The following is an 18365-nucleotide window of genomic DNA, read 5'->3' on the forward strand; positions in this document are numbered from 1 at the left end:
CCTATACAACAAGTCACAGAAACTGCTGAAGGAGAAGGTGAATCGAGCCAGTTTGCAGAGGTAAAAGCCATCCAGCTGGCTTTGGACATTGCTGAATGAGAAAAATGGCCAGTACTTTATCTTTATACTGACTCATGGATGGTGGCAAATGCCCTGTGGGGGTGGTTGCAGCAGTGGAAGCAGAACAACTGGCAGCGCAGAGGTAAACCCACCTGGGCTGCCGCGTTGTGGCAAGGTATTGCTGCCTGGGTAGAGAACCTGGTTGTAAAAGTACATCACATAGGTGCTCACGTACCCAAGAGTCAGGCCACTGAAGAACATCAAAACAACCAGCAGGTGGACCAGGCTGCTAAGATCGAAGTGGCTCAGGTGGATCTGGACTGGCAACATAAGGGTGAACTGTTTACAGCTCGGTGGGCCCGTGACACCTCAGGCCATCAAGGAAGAGATGCAACATATAGATGGGCTCGTCATTGAGAGGTAGACTTGACCATGGACACTATTGCACAGGTTATCCATGAATGTGAAACGTGCGCTACCATCAAGCAAGCCAAGCGAGTAAAGCCTCTCTGGTATGGAGGACGATGGTTGAAATATAAATATGGGGAAGCTTGGCAGATTGATTATATCACACTCCCACAAACCCGCCAAGGCAAGCGCTATGTGCTCACCAGGGTGGAAGCAACCACTGGGTGGCTGGAAACATATCCCGTGCCCCATGCTACCGCCCGGAACACCATCCTGGGCCTTGAAAAGCAAGTCCTGTGGCGACATGGCACCCCAGAAAGAATTGAGTCAGACAACGGGACTCATTTCCGAAACACCCTCATAGACACCTGGGCCAAAGAGCATGGCATTGAGTGGGTCTATCACATCCCCTACCATGCACCAGCCTCTGGGAAAATCGAACGATACAACAGACTGCTAAAGACTACTCTGAGAGTAATGGGTGGTGGGACATTCAAACGTTGGGATGGACATTTAGCAAAAGCCACCTGGTTAGTCAACACCAGGGGATCTGTCACTTGAGCTGGCCCTGCCCGATCAAAACCCTTATGTACTGTTCAGGGGGATAAAGTCCCTGTTGTGCACATAAGAAATATGCTGGGGAAGACAGTCTGGGTTATTCCTGCCTCTGGCAAGGGCAAACCCATCCGTGGGATTGCTTTTGCTCAAAGACCTGAGTGCATTTGGTGGGTAATGCAAAAGGATGGGGAAGTCCGATGTGTACCTCAAGGGGATTTGATTTTGGGTGAAAATAGCCAATGAACTGAATTGTATGACGTTTATTGCTATATAATACTGTATGTCATCACTTCTATGGTTGCTATACACCATATCAACGGTATTGCAGTAAGAATCACCCAGATTAATGAAGAATGAAACTGAGCAAAGTGCAACGATGATAGAACCAGATGAGTGCAGTGATGATGGAATCAGAACTGGCTTTAGGATGCAACAATCCAACACGACACACCATCTCTCCCGCCTTGAAAGACTGTTATGACAGATGGAGCCCAAAGTCATGGACTAAATGAACTCAGTGGACATTCTAGAGGGATGGCCCATAGGCTAAGGGAATGATATCTGTGTGTATATATCAAAAGGCAGGAAAAGTGGTGATGATTAATTGGAATGTATTGGAAAGTGTAGGACCTGGGCATGACACAGATGGTATAGAATAAGGGGTGGATACTGTCCTGGTTCCGCCTGGGACAGAGTTAACTTTCTTCCCAGTAGCTGGGAGGGGGTGTGCTGTGTTTTGGGTTTGGTATGAGAGGATCATTGATGGCCCCATTGATGCTTTGGTTGTTGCTGCGTGGTGCTTGTACCGGGGACTTTTTCAGCCTCCCATGCTTTGCCAAGTGCTGGGGAAGCTGTGGGGGTGAGCACAGCTGGGGCGGTTGACCCAGCTGGCCAATGGGGTATTCCATACCATGTGACGTCATGCTCACTATAAAAACTAGGGGGGGGAGCTCGCCCCCCCGTTCATGACACGCAGTCAGCGGTTGGTGAGCAGTTGCATTGTGCATCGCCTGCTTTGTATATTCTATTATTGTTGTTGTTCTCGTTGTTATTACTGTTCTACTTTGTTTTATTTCCATTCTTAAACTGTTTTTATCTCAACCCGTGAGTTTTCATACTTGTGCCCTCCTGATTCTCTCCTCCATGCTACTGGAGGCGGGGGGTGAGCGAGCAGCTATGTGGGGTTTATTTGCTGGCTGGGGTTAAACCACGACAGTCACAAAGTCCCTTTGGCAAGTCTACCTGTTGTTCTCCATCCACTGTATTTTGACAATGTTCTAATGTATTTTTGGCAAAAGAAAAAGATGTTTCTTTGTTGTTTTTTTTTCTTTTTTCTTTTTCTTCTTTTTACAGAAAGCAATGTGTTTTATCTTTAAGAGAGTCTTCTAATTAGAAGTTTTATAACCGAGAGCATTACAGCTCTCTCATCCTGAGATCATGTCAGATGATACTCACATGTTGCCATCTTTAATGTGAGTGATTCAACAAAAGAAATGAATCAAGAGAGTGATGAGCCAGAGTGATAGCAGAGAACTCTGCTGCATTGTGGTGACCTGGCTGAACTACTGCCCTGGAGCATGAGATCTGCCTTCTGGTCCAACTCTGCTGCCGACTGTGTAGCAACTTTAAGTGAAACACTGTTGTAAATGTCTCTGGTTTTCCTCTTCTGTAAAAGCAGAGAGAAAAAGGAGCCTTTGCTAAGTGCTTTGAGAACTGCAGATGAAGAGATACCCAGGGGAGAGCCACAGTTGCTATAAATGTCTTTGACACTGAGTCCCTGTGTGATAAGGAGCAAGTGATTTAAACTTTCTGCTTTAGCTGTGCCATCTCCCACCAAGGGAAATAAAAATTACTTGCCTACCTCACAAGGGTCTTGTGAGAATTCATTTAATTAACATCCACAAAGCCATGAAAGGCTTAAAGGACTGCAGGTATTACATATTATAATCGTTATAAAAGATACGTGGAGAATCAATGAGATAAAGAAAATTGCATTTTTCCATCTTCCCACTTCACATATTATCTGCTCCTTCATGCAAGGTTCTGTTAGATAGCGTGTCTATGAAGCAAAGTAGCAATTTTTTAGAATTTGTTCATTCCCAGCTGTCAGCAGAGGCTATTACAGTTTCTACTTCGTGACAGTTTTGTAAATATTGAAAATAATATGTTTGGTACATTCTGCTGGGCAGATAAATGTTAGTGCTATTGGTAGAAGCAAGTTTGGTTTACGCTGATTAACTGCTGCATTGGTAGTGGTGGTGATTGTTTCAGTCCAGGAAGTGGAAATAAATGAGAGTGTGTTTAAAAAACCCATGTAAAGAGTGGAAGTATATTTACATCCTCTCCCTTTTAGAATCTGTTCCTGAATTTGAGAGAGACATATACAAGTGTTAGCATTTATTGCAGAGGTGTTTCTCAGCATCTTCACTGCATGACAGTCTGGCTGTGCTTTGTCATACAAATAACCTTGCTGCACTGCTTCTGCTTTCTTTCATTAGGCTGTCAATTCAACCTTAGCATGAAGTACAATGGATGGCTCGTGACATTGATTTCCAGCAGCATGAATCTGGAATAACTAGTCAGGTGTGGAAGAGATGGTGATGATGACATGTATGACAGGATTGCCTACTAATATCTTCTTAAATAATTGTATTTTTTTTCTGGAAATGGTGATCATTTATAAAAGAAGCAAACTATAAAGCATGGAAACACCACGAAACAGTCAGTAAGCATTTGCTTTCTAGGGGTTTTTACCTCAGTGAGACATTACAAAGATTAATATGAAGCTGATACATGTTTTATACTCTTGCCCCAGAAGATTCTCTTTCCTTTTCCATCCATCTTTTGTCGCATATTGCACCAGCAGTAGAGAAACTCTTTAATGACCATGATGCTGTTTCACAGAGTCCACTAGGATCCTCACCCAGGACTGTTTTGAGCCTATTTTCTAGAGCAAGCAGAGGAAATTTTTGCTACTCTCTCAACAACTTATAATTTCCCAACAAAATACTTGTAGTTAAATTCATTGCCATGTCAGCCTGCTGAGTGCAAAATACATGTTTCAGTTCTGGAGATTCTCATTTTTGTAGCTCTGACTTCTCTGTGGGTTAGGTAGCTACATCTTGTCACCAGACCTACTTGTCCAGCATTTACATGGAACTGTTACTGCTAGGTATTGGAGCTCTGATGGTGCCAGAGCCTAATGTGCAAGCTGATCTACACTTACAGGGTGAGTCTGATATGTCTAGGACACACCAAAGTTGTCACCAAGGTGCAGACTGACTCTAAGTCACATGTAAAGAAGCTCTGAGTACACACAGATATAAAGGAGATCTTTCTCAGATCTGCAGCACACAGGCAAAGTAGTCTTTAAACACTTATTTAAGTATCCTCTTACTTACAAAAAAGCTGTAATTGTTTCAGTAGGAAATAGCAAATCAACTTCAAAGTTAACCAGGCTGGCTGGAAAGCAGGCTGGGGGGCAGCTCTCTAAGTAGGCACCTACACCTCTCTGTGGCCAGCTGTGTTGGGACCTCTGCTAAGGGTTCTGGTCAGGTACCGCTGGACAAATGGCCAGGTGCTGTGTCCATCACCGTGTTCCCAGATCCAATACAATCAACTATTTAGATACCTGGATAGCATATGGAAACTTCTGCAGATCTTGGTGGAAAGGCCAAAGCTCTAAATGCTAACTATTTGCTTAGATCTCTGTGGGAGTCAGGCAAAGATTTTCACACTTTTTTTCCTATATACCAGGTACATTTTTATCCTTAAAAGGTGCTATGCGGCCATAAAACTCAGTGACATTACAGGAAATCAATACATATTTTTGGTAGTTCAGAAAGGGTCAATTAGCTCATATTATCCTCTCTCCCGTTGCCTCCCCATCACACTGGTTATCATGTTTTCTAAAGCATCATTTAACAGTGATGAGTAGCACAGTTTCATGTGCCTAAGAGAAGAAGCAGGCATAGTGTTTGTGTTAATAAATTCTTTAGTCTGTTAATATGAAATACCTTCTCACTTGAAGGAATACCTATCTAGAATACTTCTAACTTCTAAACATGTTTCGTGGTGGGCTGGGATTTAGAGGACAGCTGTGCTTTATGCCTGACCCAAAGATCACTCAAGTTAGTGATAGATTTCTGAATGATCCCATTTAATCTTGGATTAGTGGCATGAACAGTGTTGTGCTAGTAGTATACATGTGTACATTTGAGCTATAATCAATGTAGTTTGTATATCTAGAGTCAGGTGTGTCAGTCTCAGCTGCCCTCAAAGTTGGGTATGTTTCTTTTTAAAGCTCCCATCATTTTTATGCTTAGTCTGAGACTGTTCTCAATATTCTTGAAAATGCTCTGAAATATTGGTAATGTGTGAACAAGCCCATTAAAAGCTCCAGCTGCACCGCCTGTTTTCTAAAATGGCACATGTGAATTGTTTTGTCAATGAGATGCCTATTACTTAAACTGAGATGACAAACAGTATGCTGCATTACTACACCTTCTGAGTATCTTAGGAAGGTTTGAATGCAGGTAATTAATCAGGTTTTTTGAGAACTTTATTAACGGCCGTGGAATACTGCTTCCGTTTCCCAGAAGTCCAGAGAGCCAGTAGCTTGTAGCAAGGTCATTGAGGTTTGCAATTGCTCTGTGAACTCAGTGAAGCTGATTTACTTGAGCTGAGAGTCTGTTTTCAAATCTTGTATATACTTAAGTCCTTAATCTTAGTACTCCTGTTCTTAATATCCCTAATCTTGATATCCCAGCATCCATAGATACTTAAGCTTTAGTCTTTTAGTTGAAGACGACTTCTACTAAGACTGCTTTGAATTACAAATTTATAGTATGTGCATTTTATTTAAAGAGAAAATGACCTGTCAGCCAATCTTTATAAATGGTACTTCATTTTAAATTAGTTAAAAATTAAATTTTGTGTTTCTATGGAGAGCTAGAGTAATGATGATATTCCAAACATCACAGTTCTCCATATAATTAACAAGAACTCTGTGTGTGCGTGTCTGCATGCACGTGTGTTCTGGCTGATAACACACTGCTGCTAGCATTTAGTTCTTTCAGCTACAACTTTTGTTTGCCTCTGAGTAAGTATATGATTCATCCGAGATAGTTTTACACAATAGGTTCATTTTAATTAGAATGCCATCTTCAGTCTTTATGTATTTCATGTATCTGCCAAAAAATATTGGGTACATAGATTTTAAAATTAAATGTTAATATACATGCTGAAAATAAATATCTAACCAATTTAGTTTTCATTAACACTATCCTTTTCATTTTAGGAACTGCTACAAAGAAAGTATCTGTAAGGAATTTATCATATGCTTAAGAAAAGAATACATTAACACAATGTTGCACAAGAGAATGTCAACGTATGTCTGTGTTACTACATATTTTAATCGTCAAATATTTTGTTACCTTGTGGGGGAAAAGTAAAAGATAAATTAAGCCAAACAAATGTCTCTGTAGATCTGTTTTTAATAACAATGCCACTAGCATCAGAGTGCAGTGAGCCCACAGTTTTATGTGTACTTGAAATGAGACAATATTGCCAGAAAAAGAAGTAGTCTTTTCTATTTCCTCCTTCCTCTGGCTCCTTCTGCTTACTCCCAGCTGCTCCTTCCTCTCCCCAAGCATCCCCCACATGCTGGCAACAACATTCATGCAGCTGCGTAACGGAGTGTGCAAATTGTGTGAGATAGATAGAAATGTTTTTCTTTTTAAAGCTTTAATCTTGATCAGCCTCCTGCTCCAGTTCACCATGCAGCCCTGGAAAGGCTTTTGCTGCCAGGAGGGCAGGGGCAGTGCAGTGTTGGGAAGGACTGCAGGGAGGGCAATGCTTGCTGCTTATACCTTTTTTTGCTGTTGTTTTTCTCTGCAGAGAGGAAGGGGAACTTATGAGCCTATGTGCCTACTCTCGTTTCATTACAAGCTCCTTACATATAGAACATATTTCCCATGATTCAGGAGAAAACTGCCAAAAGGGCACCAAATCTTACAGACAGTGAAGTTTCAGAAAAAAGATAAAACTGCACAAGTATTTTGTCCATCTTCACTCTGTCATGATATCTGCTTCCAAACATTCCTGGCCTCCTTTCTATCATTTTTGTCCCCATCCAGCAGAGCATCTCAGCAGGAGGGCATATATTGCTCACCACATCATGGGACAAAGATCCCCAAGTCAGCACTCACCCAGGTCTGCTCTGGGGCTAAAAGCCAGATAGCTATGCTAGTGTCACGCTTCTGCAGGCTAAGTACACTGGCTGAAGAAATCATATATGATGAGGACACTAGAGGAGGACTTGTGAACCTTAAAGGACAGGGGATCATGACTGGGGCTTTTGTTTAACTGTTTTTGTAGAGACAAATGAAATTATGGAAAAGCAGAAAAACCCAAACAGACCAGGTGGATGAGTTGTAAGGGCTTGGTCACAGGGATGAGAAAGGACCTCAATTTCTGATCAGGGATGTGCTGCTCTGCCCAAAGTGCCTAAGACTTAGGATGACACAGGACAGGACCTCCCCTGAGCCCAATTCTCTGTTGCTGGAGGCAACCATACCAGATAACACCGCTCAGAAGTGGTCAAATTCCCTTTTAATGAATTAGGTCCTTTGCCTCCGCTTCTCTAGTAGAAAGCTCTTCCACTGCTGGTGATTAGAATTTTTATTTACAGCGGCTTTGTACTCATTTTGCATCGACCTCATTGTGCTTCCTTATCCTATCCCTGATGTTTACTCTGATCTATTTTTAGAGAGCCATCATATCCCCTCACAGCATTACATTAAATAGATTAAAGTAATGAAGCTTTTTTTGTCACCCTTTCATAAGACAGGCTCTCCATTCCCTCAAATATTCCTGTAGCCCCCCTCTGCACCTGTTCCAGTCTGAATTTCTCTTTCTTGAGCCTGACTGTAATGGTACAGAGAGATCCAGAGGAGGTTTCACCTTGGCCTTATACAATGACATTAATATTCTCTTTCAGCTCCATCAGCTGTACCTCACCTGATACATCTGAGGATCACATTTATTACCTCTTTCACTGTCGCATCACATCCGTGGCTCAGTTATTCTGTGATTATTTAAATAAATCCATCTTTTTCTTCTTTGATGATCATCAACTAACAAGCTCCCAAAGTGCAGTAGAAACATCTGTTTCTAATCTCTGTCCCAGAACCACCTGTCCCAATAATGTGACTTTGCACTTCATGCTATTGCATTTCATCCTATTTCTGTTGTTCCACTCGAGGCCGTACAGGTCTCCTTTTATCCGACACAGCGTGTGATCCGGTGTGACCTTTCACAGCTACCTAGCTGAAAGTACAACAGAACTTAAAATAAAGAGCCTTCTGGGAGGTGCTTGTTCGTGGTGCTGGAAAAAATAGATTTGATAGATTGGTGTGTGAATTGAGGAACGGTTTCCTGGTGATTTTAAACAAGAAAGTTACGAGACTATATATGAAATCCTTTATTACTTCTGTTTTTCTGTAGCTTCTTGATGAAGTTTAATTGGAATGCATGCTGGTGAAAAAGGCCTTTTTTTCCTGAAGCTAGAATGTGCCATCAGGGTGAGCATCGGTTTCTATTAAACTTCCCACACAAAAGTTAGAGAAGCTACTATGCTCTGAAGAAGAAGAAGTGCTTGAATTCATATTTTACCTACACAAACCCCATGCCTTTACCAACAGATCAACATGCCAACAAGTGTTCCTTTCATAGGAAAATGTCCAAAAGGATATATTTTCATTTGAGTGCTGAAGCAAAATTAGAAAAACTCCTTCCAAAACTGTGAAGTCAAGAGTTTTATAGAAATGAATTGTTGGTTATGTGCCCTGAGGCTAACAATGACTTCTCCTTTGCTGCCAGGAGACTGAAAAGTCTGATGCCACGGACGAAACTGAGGCACACACAGAAGACAAGGCAGATGAAGGGGCTCGTGAAGAGGCTCAGTCTGCTCAGTCACCATCAGAAGATCAACAGGTAATTTTTCCCTTTTCCCTTTGTGATATGAGGGTTTTACCTGTGCTAAGCGCATGAAACATAAACCCACAGGCTCTCCTAATGTGCCTCAGAGTGGGAAGACTGATTACAGAGTGGCCCTGCTTGTCTTTTGGATGCATTTTCTTTGACACCATGGTGATATGAAACCTAGATAAAACTCCAGGGAACTTTGCTCTGAACCTTGAATAACAGCAGTTGTCTTTATTTAACAGTTTCCTTTTGCCACTTGTTACCATAAGCTTTTTTTTTTTAACATTCATTTGGAACCAGGCTCTAGTTATGGAGAATAATTTAGGACTAGACATCTGAGTCCTATCTGTGTGGAAAAATTTGCTGCTATCAATGCCCAACATCTGTAGTGCTCGTAAATCTAGTTGTTAATGTTTGTTGTTGTGTACCAGCATTGACTGCTGTTGCAGCAAGCCAGATCTGACAGTGTCTTCTCCAGGCCATGCAGAAACCCCTGGGCGGTGCAGAAATGGAGACCGTTGTTATCCTTTCTGCCTGCATCACGGTCTGATATTACAGTCACATGGGCAGATCTCAAACTGCAGTGATAGATGTTCTTGGAAGAAGCCATCTGAGTTCCTTCAATTCCCTAGTATAATATCCTGCAGTTAGCTAACATCAGTAAAGTACTTGTAGTTGAAAAGTAGATGGATCCCACAAAAAGTGACCATTCTGTTGTGTGCCGGTGTCTTCCTCGGTGGGGTGTTTATGTTACTGGCCAGGTTCTACACCCAGTAGAGACTATGCGGAAATGGATCCTGTGTCTGGAGATAGGGATCCAGCTGCTTTATATCTCCTGCTGCTCTGACAGTTTGGCATTTAAGGATGGGTTTATTTTGATGTTGCAGTGTCAGGTGACTCTCTTCCCAAAGAGGCAGGCCTACTGCTGGATCAAGTACTTACACTTGTTGGGTTTTTTTGTGGTTTGGAGATCAGGCAGTCCCAATGACACATCTGTCACAAATGCATCATCTCTTTCACTTAAGACCAAAACAAATGTGTTTCCTTTTTTTTCCGTCTAGCTGCAATGTTTTTCCAGAGGAAGCATCTCTCTGAAAGCCTTTCCCCATTACCCTTTTTAACAATGACTGAACCAGTCATTGTTAGGCTGGAGAAGCACCCTTTTACACAGCCTCATGCAAGCCTCAGGCACTGGGAAGTCCCATTTAAAATTTCAAAATGGAGATGAGGAGAGACAGTCCTCAGTGGGAACTGAAACTTCTCCTTAAATTGTATGCAGGCACTTTTCATGTCTCTGAATTTCGGCTGGCACATGAGTGCCGTCAAATATCTTCTTCCTCAGCTCTTAAGAGAAGCCTAGCATAGAACTGCAGTGTATCCCCTGGCTGGAGTAGGTTACTTGTCATTCTGGCTGGCAGTCTACTCTAATGTTTTTCAAATGAGAACAGAATGCTGGAACACGTCTGCAAATGTGTCAGGCAGCTGTGTATGAGAGGTTTTGTAATGACATAATGCAATACCGCTCCTACACAACAAGCACCTTGCTCCATTTCTCACAGAATGGATAGGAGCTGTAAGTGGAAAATTTATTCTCCTTTAGTTTTACAGGGAGGAGAGTGGCAGAGGAGAGAGCACCAAGCAAGATAGTGTGTTTGAACAGATCTTTTTGCGGTTTTAAGGGCATAAAATATGGTTAGTCTTACAAATCCTCCCCTTTCACCTGCACAGTCTTGGCAGTGTCGAAATGTTCTTACATAGTCTTACATAAGGAGGAGGAAAAGTCTTCCTGAAATTGTCCAACTCTGATACCCACCTTCATCATGCCAGGTGTATATTAGCTCCTAGGGGAAGAAAAAAAGCACTGTTTCTGTTCCTGTCTTACTTGTTTTTAGAAAGAGTACTCACCGCTGCAGGCAGCAAGGTACCAGTGACTCCTGCCGGGGTCGCACAAACCCCATTTTTCACCCTGTTCCACGACCCACTTCCCATCTCACCTAGGACAAATCACTGCAGTGATGTGGCATCTGTCCGCCTTGCCACAGTTCATCCCAATTATCACTTCTGTTAGGATAGCATGAATCATTCTGTAGAAATTCTGGTATTCTCATTCACTACAGACAGCACACAGAGGATGAGTTTAGATGAGAAGAATAACTTTGAGGCAGCTACAGTGAGATGAATTCCACCTTTTGTCTCTGTATCTCATTTTACCCTCATAAAAGAAAGCTAGAATAACATTTCCTTACCTGGCCAGGGTTTTAGGAAGTTAAATACATTTAAAGACTGTCAGATTGCAGTTGGAGTATCTCCACTGGATATTAGGTCCTAAAGGATACATATAGTATCAACACAGTATTTTCAGTATTTCCCTCTCTTTCTCTCATTCTGCAGCCCAGCACATCTTGTTTGACTGCTTGACCACATTGAATGGATGTTTTCCGTGTGTTCTCTCCACCCATGTCTTGTTTTCTTCTAGGTTATTAGGAGCTGGTCTCTGCATACTGAGTTCTGAAAGGGTGACCTTTTTATCAGCGGCCCACTGTGTTTTGCAGCCAAACTGTTGCATCTTTTGAACAGTAGTCAGGTCCCTTTTGGAGTGTCAACTTACTCTTTTGACAAACCCTCAAATCAAAATGCTGTAATTTAAACATCGCAGTTTTATGTTCTGCTTCTGAATTAATATAGCAGTGGCAATCTAGTTTTGGCATTTTAGCCTTATTTAGCACTCAGTTTCAAACCAGCTTAAAAATGACTCTCTGATGCGGGGTGTAACCCAGCTGGCTTTTCTCCAGTGGCTTTGCAGGACAAATGCCAGTGCTATGGAAAAATTCTGGAAGAGTCTTGGCGAGGTAAAGATATCTCAGTCTTTGCCAATGAGCATAAGAGAGATAACAAAATAAACTGTGACTGTCTCAATTGTGGACCCGCATGGAGGGTCCCAGATTTCAGAAGGCTCCTCCAATGCCTCAGTAGCAGGAATGGCAGCTGACGGTCAATGTGGGTATGTATGGAGGCTGCAGCCCTCCCCTACTGCTTCTGCTGCCCTTGCTGGGAGATGCAGAAGTCCACAAGCTCCAGCTTTTTGTCTCAGGCTGGTATGACCCTGAGGAAACCAGTGAGAGACCCCAACCCTCTGAAAAACAAATCTCTTAATTCAGCAGCTGCCTCCTGAAAGCGGCAGGGATAAGTGCACAGTGCGACAGGTTGTTCTTCGCACACCTCACATTAGACTGCCTAGGCTTCAGCAGCTCCAGCCCCTCATTCACACAAGCATCCAGGAAAGCCCAGAGCAGATGTCGAAATAGAAAGTCCCTTACACAGATCCAGTAGTAACAGGAGCAGCTTTCAGCCTGGATCACCAAGGGACAGCTGCACTAGGATTTCTTTAGATTATGAAGATTTTTTTCACCTTAAACCTGTTGCATACTTTCCTTCCCTAATCACTTCATCAAGCTTATCCTTGACTTCTTCCTAATCTTTTTTTCATTCCTAATCCCCATCTTCTGAAGGAGAAGGTTGAGGAACCATTTTGTTTGGTTTGTCTGTCCCTTTGAGTTTTTGAGGTTTTTGAGGAAAAGACTGTGACCTCCTATGCACGTGGCACAGGAAGGGCTCTGCTGGTCACTAGATGCGACAGTAATAATTTTTCTTTATTTTTACTATCTGATTTTAACTTTAGATTTTAGCTTGGGCATTAGAATATTTTTAAGTGGTGTCCCAGTTAAATCAGTTTGCAGTACAGATTAGGCTCACTTCAGGGCAGAATTATTTTAGAAACATGTTCAAAAATCATATTATAATGCAAGTCTGTATCCTGTCTCAGCAATTCCCTAGGCCATATATAAACCCTGGCACTGCAGCTCACTTCCTTATCTCAACTCATTCTATGCAAACTCATATCAACCGCTCATGCCTTCTGCATGGTGCTATTCCATTTGTCCTTTCTCTTTGGGATTTAGTGTAAATTAGCTCTTCTCTTCAATAACCAGCTTGGTATCTAACATTAAATTCTATTCACTCTACATTTATATTTTTTCCTCTTTTATCTCTCTTGTCTTCAGCACTTTTGCTCTCTTCTCTTCATCGCTTTTGCTCAGTCTAAAACCAGCTTGTATTATTTCTTATTCCCCAGTACTGTTGAGCAAAGGCATCTGTTCCAGCCTACAACAGTTAATAGAATTGCAAGTCAGATTCTGAGTGATCATATATAACATAGATAAGACTCTGTATAATTCTGATTTAACTTTCATTTTGCAGACCAGCTAATTACCAAAAAAAAACCCCACCTGAAAAAGCAAACAAAACCTCAGCTCTAATGCTTTGCTTGTCAATGATTTGATTGGAAATAACTGAGAAAAGGGAGCTGTATTTAATGATTTTATAGCCCTTTTTCAAAGTAGAAGCTTAGCTTAAATGTGCTTTGTGAGTTAATCTGGAGGACATTCTCTCTGAATTCCGCATAATTTTCCTAAATTCAGTGTTTAATTTCTGCTGTGTTTTGCCTGTATGACCTCTGATATTCTTTCTTTGATCTATCATCTTCTAAACATGTTCTTTTGTATCTCTTATGTAGGAAAACAAGGAAGAACATGCAGCAACAGGGGTATAGTATATGTGGACATTTTGCTTTCATCTTTTGTTTGTGTGCATTTAATTCCTTTTCGGTCTCATCGCTTCACTCAAAAGACAGTAAATTCTTATTCATGAAACTAAATATACTAGTATTATATTCTGCTAGAGAAAATTATTGGTCGTATCATAGTCTTATTGTTTGGGAATAAAGGTAGGCCTTTAATCATTAAAAACTGCAAATGGAAGAGAAATTGTCTTTCACAAATTCTTTAATAAAATTTGCCAAAGACTCCCGAGACAACTATATCTTTGACAATCCTAACTGACACCATGCTGATTACATTTTCAGTGTTGTGAGTGAGAAAGAGTCATTCTGACAATTTAGACAGTTCTGCCTATAAAGGAAATATTTTCCTGCCAGAATTTGTAAGAGCCAGGTGCAAATCCTTATACGCTTTTCTGCTTTGCCCAGCATTGCAAATTTATGCCTTGAATATTTCTTTAGTGTTCCCAGTAAAAGTAATGATTACTTTCCACTACGAACCTGCAATTAATAAGAGGACATGTTCACATCTTCCCACTTTCAAACTGCAATACATGCGTACATACATGTGTACATATACACATGCTCACTGTCAGAATTGTGCATTGTGGACCTGGCAGCTGAAATGGAGCTCCTCGGTCCATGTGCAAAGCGTGGGGGCTCCTGGTGAGGCTGTTCAGGCTGGTTCGTGCACCCTGGCACTACTAACTAATGCTTCAAGCAAGAAAAATATCCATTTTTTCTGTAAAAGGTAATTGACTTGAATTTTGAATTGAAGTCGTTAATATCTGAAAGATGTTGCTTGTCTGTGGGCTTGCCTGGCCCTGTTTCAAAGAGTGCTAATTTCCTGGGGGAAGATGCCGAAAGAGGCAATATTCCTTTGGCACGAGAACTTCTAATCCAGCTGACCTGTGCGGACATTCGTGTTACGTTTCTGGTTTTGCAGGGATGATCCCTCAGTGCAATGGTTTTCCCTGAAAAACAATGATTCAGACCAGGAATCTGCTTACAACAGGTCCATTCCCAAGCACATTTTTAAGCAGGTTTTTACTTCAGTGACTCAGGTGTGACTCTCTTACAGACAGTATGTGTCTGAGAGGAAAATCTAAGGTCTGTGCTGCTCATATACTACCTGCAGTCCTGACTGAAAACTAATTATGTATTCTTCGATTGATTACGCCAGAAAGAAATTCCCATAATTTTTGTAGTCTAGATAGTATATGAAAGCATTTTGAGATAAAGCTTGTTTATACACACGGAGTGCTTTTGAGCAAGAGTTTGCTGGAAGAGAAGGAGCAGAGAAGCCTACAATGCCATTTTCTGTTGTTTTTCAGACAGGACTACACTTTAAAGCTTCATTTACTGGCTCTTAAAAGACAATAAACACAGATTGTTGTCCGTTTTACATAAATGCTAGCTTTCAGATAACTGTTCATTTGGTTGACTGAAGGAAAGGGCTATTGCCTTTAAATTATGCCATTTCTCCCTTATAAAAGAGAGAAATAAGAACTTTTGAAACAGAAACAAGGCTGTATTATCTGACTCTGAATGATTTTTAGATTACTTGACTTGTTTACTGCTCCAAAAAAGCATATAATGAAAAATAGTAAACTTTTTGTCATATTTACACATATTTCATATTCCCATTTTGATCTTGAACATCTATTTACAGCTTAACCATGTACCGTGTTCTAACCTCTCTAAGAAGAGGGTTCTTACACTCCAGCACTTGTCTATTAACTCCACAAAGCTAGAGCCCTGGCATGTTAAGATTAAAAGCTCGATACATTACTCCTCTGTTCTATTTTGAAGCTCTAATAATATTGCATTTACTAGAAACATAACAGTTTTCAAGACTGTTTATTTTTCCTTCATTGCCTAAATGATTACTAAAACGACTTTCTATAAAAAAGGAAGAAGAAGAAAAGCAGGAAGAGGGAGAAGAAAAGCAGGAAGATGGAGAAGGGAAGGAAGAGATGGAGAAGCAAGAAGAGTCTTAGTAAACTTCCCTATGAAACATTCTTTCTTGAACAGGTTTTCAGGTAACTGTTAAGATATCCCACACAGTTTCTAAATGTTCTTAAAGTAACATAAACTTGAAAATTTTGTACATATTGTTATTATATGCAATGACAAGAATGGAAAGAATGTCCCAAAACCAAAAAAGGTGTTATGCGTCTGACACATAACGGTTAGTCAGAACTATTGCCCTTAACGAGTCTGTTAGTTTTCCCCATTTCTGTGGCACCAATGAAGCTGACTTTCTTACACAGCTGTCTCTGTGATCCCTAATATCCACCCAATACCGCAGGCCCTTCGATCCGTTCCCTATCGCTCTTACAACCTTCACCTCCCTGCCAGGCTTCTGACATCTACTTTGGGTTTATTCCTTAGCATCTTCCCACAGTATCCCCTAGCTCTCTGCTGTGACCCCTAAGTATGAGCAATGCAGAGTGCAGCATGCCAGGTGTGTACTGCGTGAGTGGTCAGTATATATGTGCAAGAAGTCCCCAGCTGATGGGCCAAAAGTACTCTTAACTGTTGGATTCATTGCAGCTTCTCTTTCATCTGGGATAAGAATTCGACTCTCTCCTCTCTTACTCAGCTACTGATTTCACTGAAACTTTTAAGAGCTTCATGTCTCAAATGAAGCCCTCTCTCAAATTTAGTTGAAACATTAAAAAAATAATTACTGGGGAAGGGAGAGGAGCCTGACCAGAAATATGACACACTATAAAATTACTCTGATTGCCTTAGAAGCTAGGCCAAATGTGACTTTAAAACCTCAAAACAGGAAGCATCTGGGAGGCAGAATTTGTGCCTGTATAGATGTATGAGCATCTAGCATTGCTTAAGTTTTGTCAGCACGTGGTTTCAGATTTAATTTTCAGGTTTTCTTCTTCCTCCTACTGTCTCTTCTCCTCCACACAGAAATAAAGATCAAACAATCACTTACTAGGGAAAAACTGTGAACCTACAAGGAAGCTGGAATTTCCAGCAGATTTTTCCTTGGGTGGTGGGACTCCCTCCTGATTGCAGACACAGAATGTGATATGCTTTTTCTAGAACGAGTGGGATTCGCACCTAACTCTGCCTCTGAGGTAGCTGTCATAGGTTTCACCAACCGTATGCTGATGTGGAGACCCAGTGCCTCAACAGGACAGAAAATCCATCATTTCTTTCACGCTACCTCTCCCAAATCTGGGTTCCTCTGTCGCATGGGAATTAATTCATCCCAATGTTGTCCAGTGTTCAGACATGTAAAATCACAGAAGGAGTGCTAAGTTCTAATCTAATTTTCCTTATTTTTGTTCAGAAAGCACAAGCTGGAGCAGCCCCACCAAAGAAAATAAGCAAACCATCGCTACCTTTCATGCCTGTAGACATATGAACATATAAATACATAGCAGAACAAAGACACCACTCTGTCCTACCTTTGGCCTTTATATATATATTTGGTATTCCAATTGCTTGTTAAAATGAGTCTTCTTATATCTGACTGATGATATTTCAGTCGATTGTTATATGTTGGAATAGTATTGTCCATGTCACATTTTAGATTGTAAGCTCCTCAGGGCAGGAACCATGTCTTTCTCCATGTTTATCTACTGCCAAACACATTGCTGCTGCTCAGCAGATAACTGCACTCACACAGGTGATGTATTCAGAGGAAAATTCACCACTGAAAACTGCAAAGAGGCTTCCTGTATACAAGCTATGTGAGTCACTTCTCCCTCAGCTGGCTTTTGAAAATGATTGAGGTTTCCATTTTACAGCAGTTTAAATAAATGCGTTTTCTGTCATATCTGTTCTTTGTCTGCAAAAGCATTACTTTAACTCTAGCAAGCTGCGCTAAGATCTGTAAAGCTAAGTTTTCTCCATCGTTACAACTGTAGACTATAAAGTCTTTCACCTTGCCTTACATTCCTGCTGATGTTTCTGGTGTTGCGTGTAAGACCCCAACCACGAGGATACACAATTTGCATTGAAGGGAAGAGATGTCCCAGTCCCTTCTGCTGAAGCCTCGGCAGTCTTCATGGATACATCCGTATTCACTGGGCCAGGGAGGCAGAGAAAATTAATCCACGTTCACACTGTAACTGTTGGTTAGAAGTTCACTGAGGAAGATGGAGCTTGGATTTCAGTCCCTTGTCCAATTACTTTTTATGAGATTTATAAAAACTGCTTATAGAGGAAGGGAGGGGATGAGAAATGCTTATATGAGTAGCCCATAGGTTCATAGACAAAACAATCTCCAAAGAAATCACAAGTTTATGTTTAACTCTGATGAAGAAGAGGCTGGCTTTTCAAGCTGAGATCTCCTATACTGCAAGTGCTTGAACAATAACCGAACAAATAAAGTGGAAGAAAAATCTGTGGAGGTTTCCTGAATGTCCTGAGTGGGTACATTTTTTTGTTCAGGATACATCTAAAGTTGCAGTTGTTGGGAGGGGATGGATGGGGAAGCAGTGCTCTCTGTCTGCACTCTACTTAGGCTTGTAGGTGATGCTGAGCTCAGAGCTGGCAGCTCCAGCTGAGGGAAGGACCTTGGAGTCCTCACTTACAGCTCACCAAAATCATCAGCTCAACGTGCAGCAGTGGCCAAGACCCAGGAAAATGCTGGGCACCGCCAGGAGGACGGCATGACTTTGCTGCCATATAAAGCCTTGCTGAGTTGACATCTTGAGCACTTTGTGCAGTCTGGTCTCTGCATTTCAGGGAAGACGTAGTGGCGTAA

At 41.4% G+C, this 18365-nt stretch overlaps 1 protein-coding gene across 1 annotated transcript in view; it reads left to right on the forward strand.

Moving 5' to 3' along the window:
- SH3BGR (SH3 domain binding glutamate rich protein) overlaps positions 1 to 17434 on the forward strand; it is a 38370-nt gene extending 20936 nt beyond the window's left edge. The window contains exons 5-8 of the mRNA XM_075172792.1: positions 8908 to 9021; positions 13586 to 13615; positions 15541 to 15669; positions 16944 to 17434. Of these exons, the coding sequence (XP_075028893.1) occupies positions 8908 to 9021; positions 13586 to 13615; positions 15541 to 15627 (231 nt within the window). The 3' untranslated portion in view covers positions 15628 to 15669; positions 16944 to 17434. The remainder of the gene's footprint in view (positions 1 to 8907; positions 9022 to 13585; positions 13616 to 15540; positions 15670 to 16943) is intronic.
- Positions 17435 to 18365: the final 931 nt, after the last annotated feature.

The sequence above is a fragment of the Calonectris borealis genome, chromosome 1, assembly GCF_964195595.1.
Source record: "Calonectris borealis chromosome 1, bCalBor7.hap1.2, whole genome shotgun sequence".
NCBI classification, from domain to species: domain Eukaryota; kingdom Metazoa; phylum Chordata; class Aves; order Procellariiformes; family Procellariidae; genus Calonectris; species Calonectris borealis.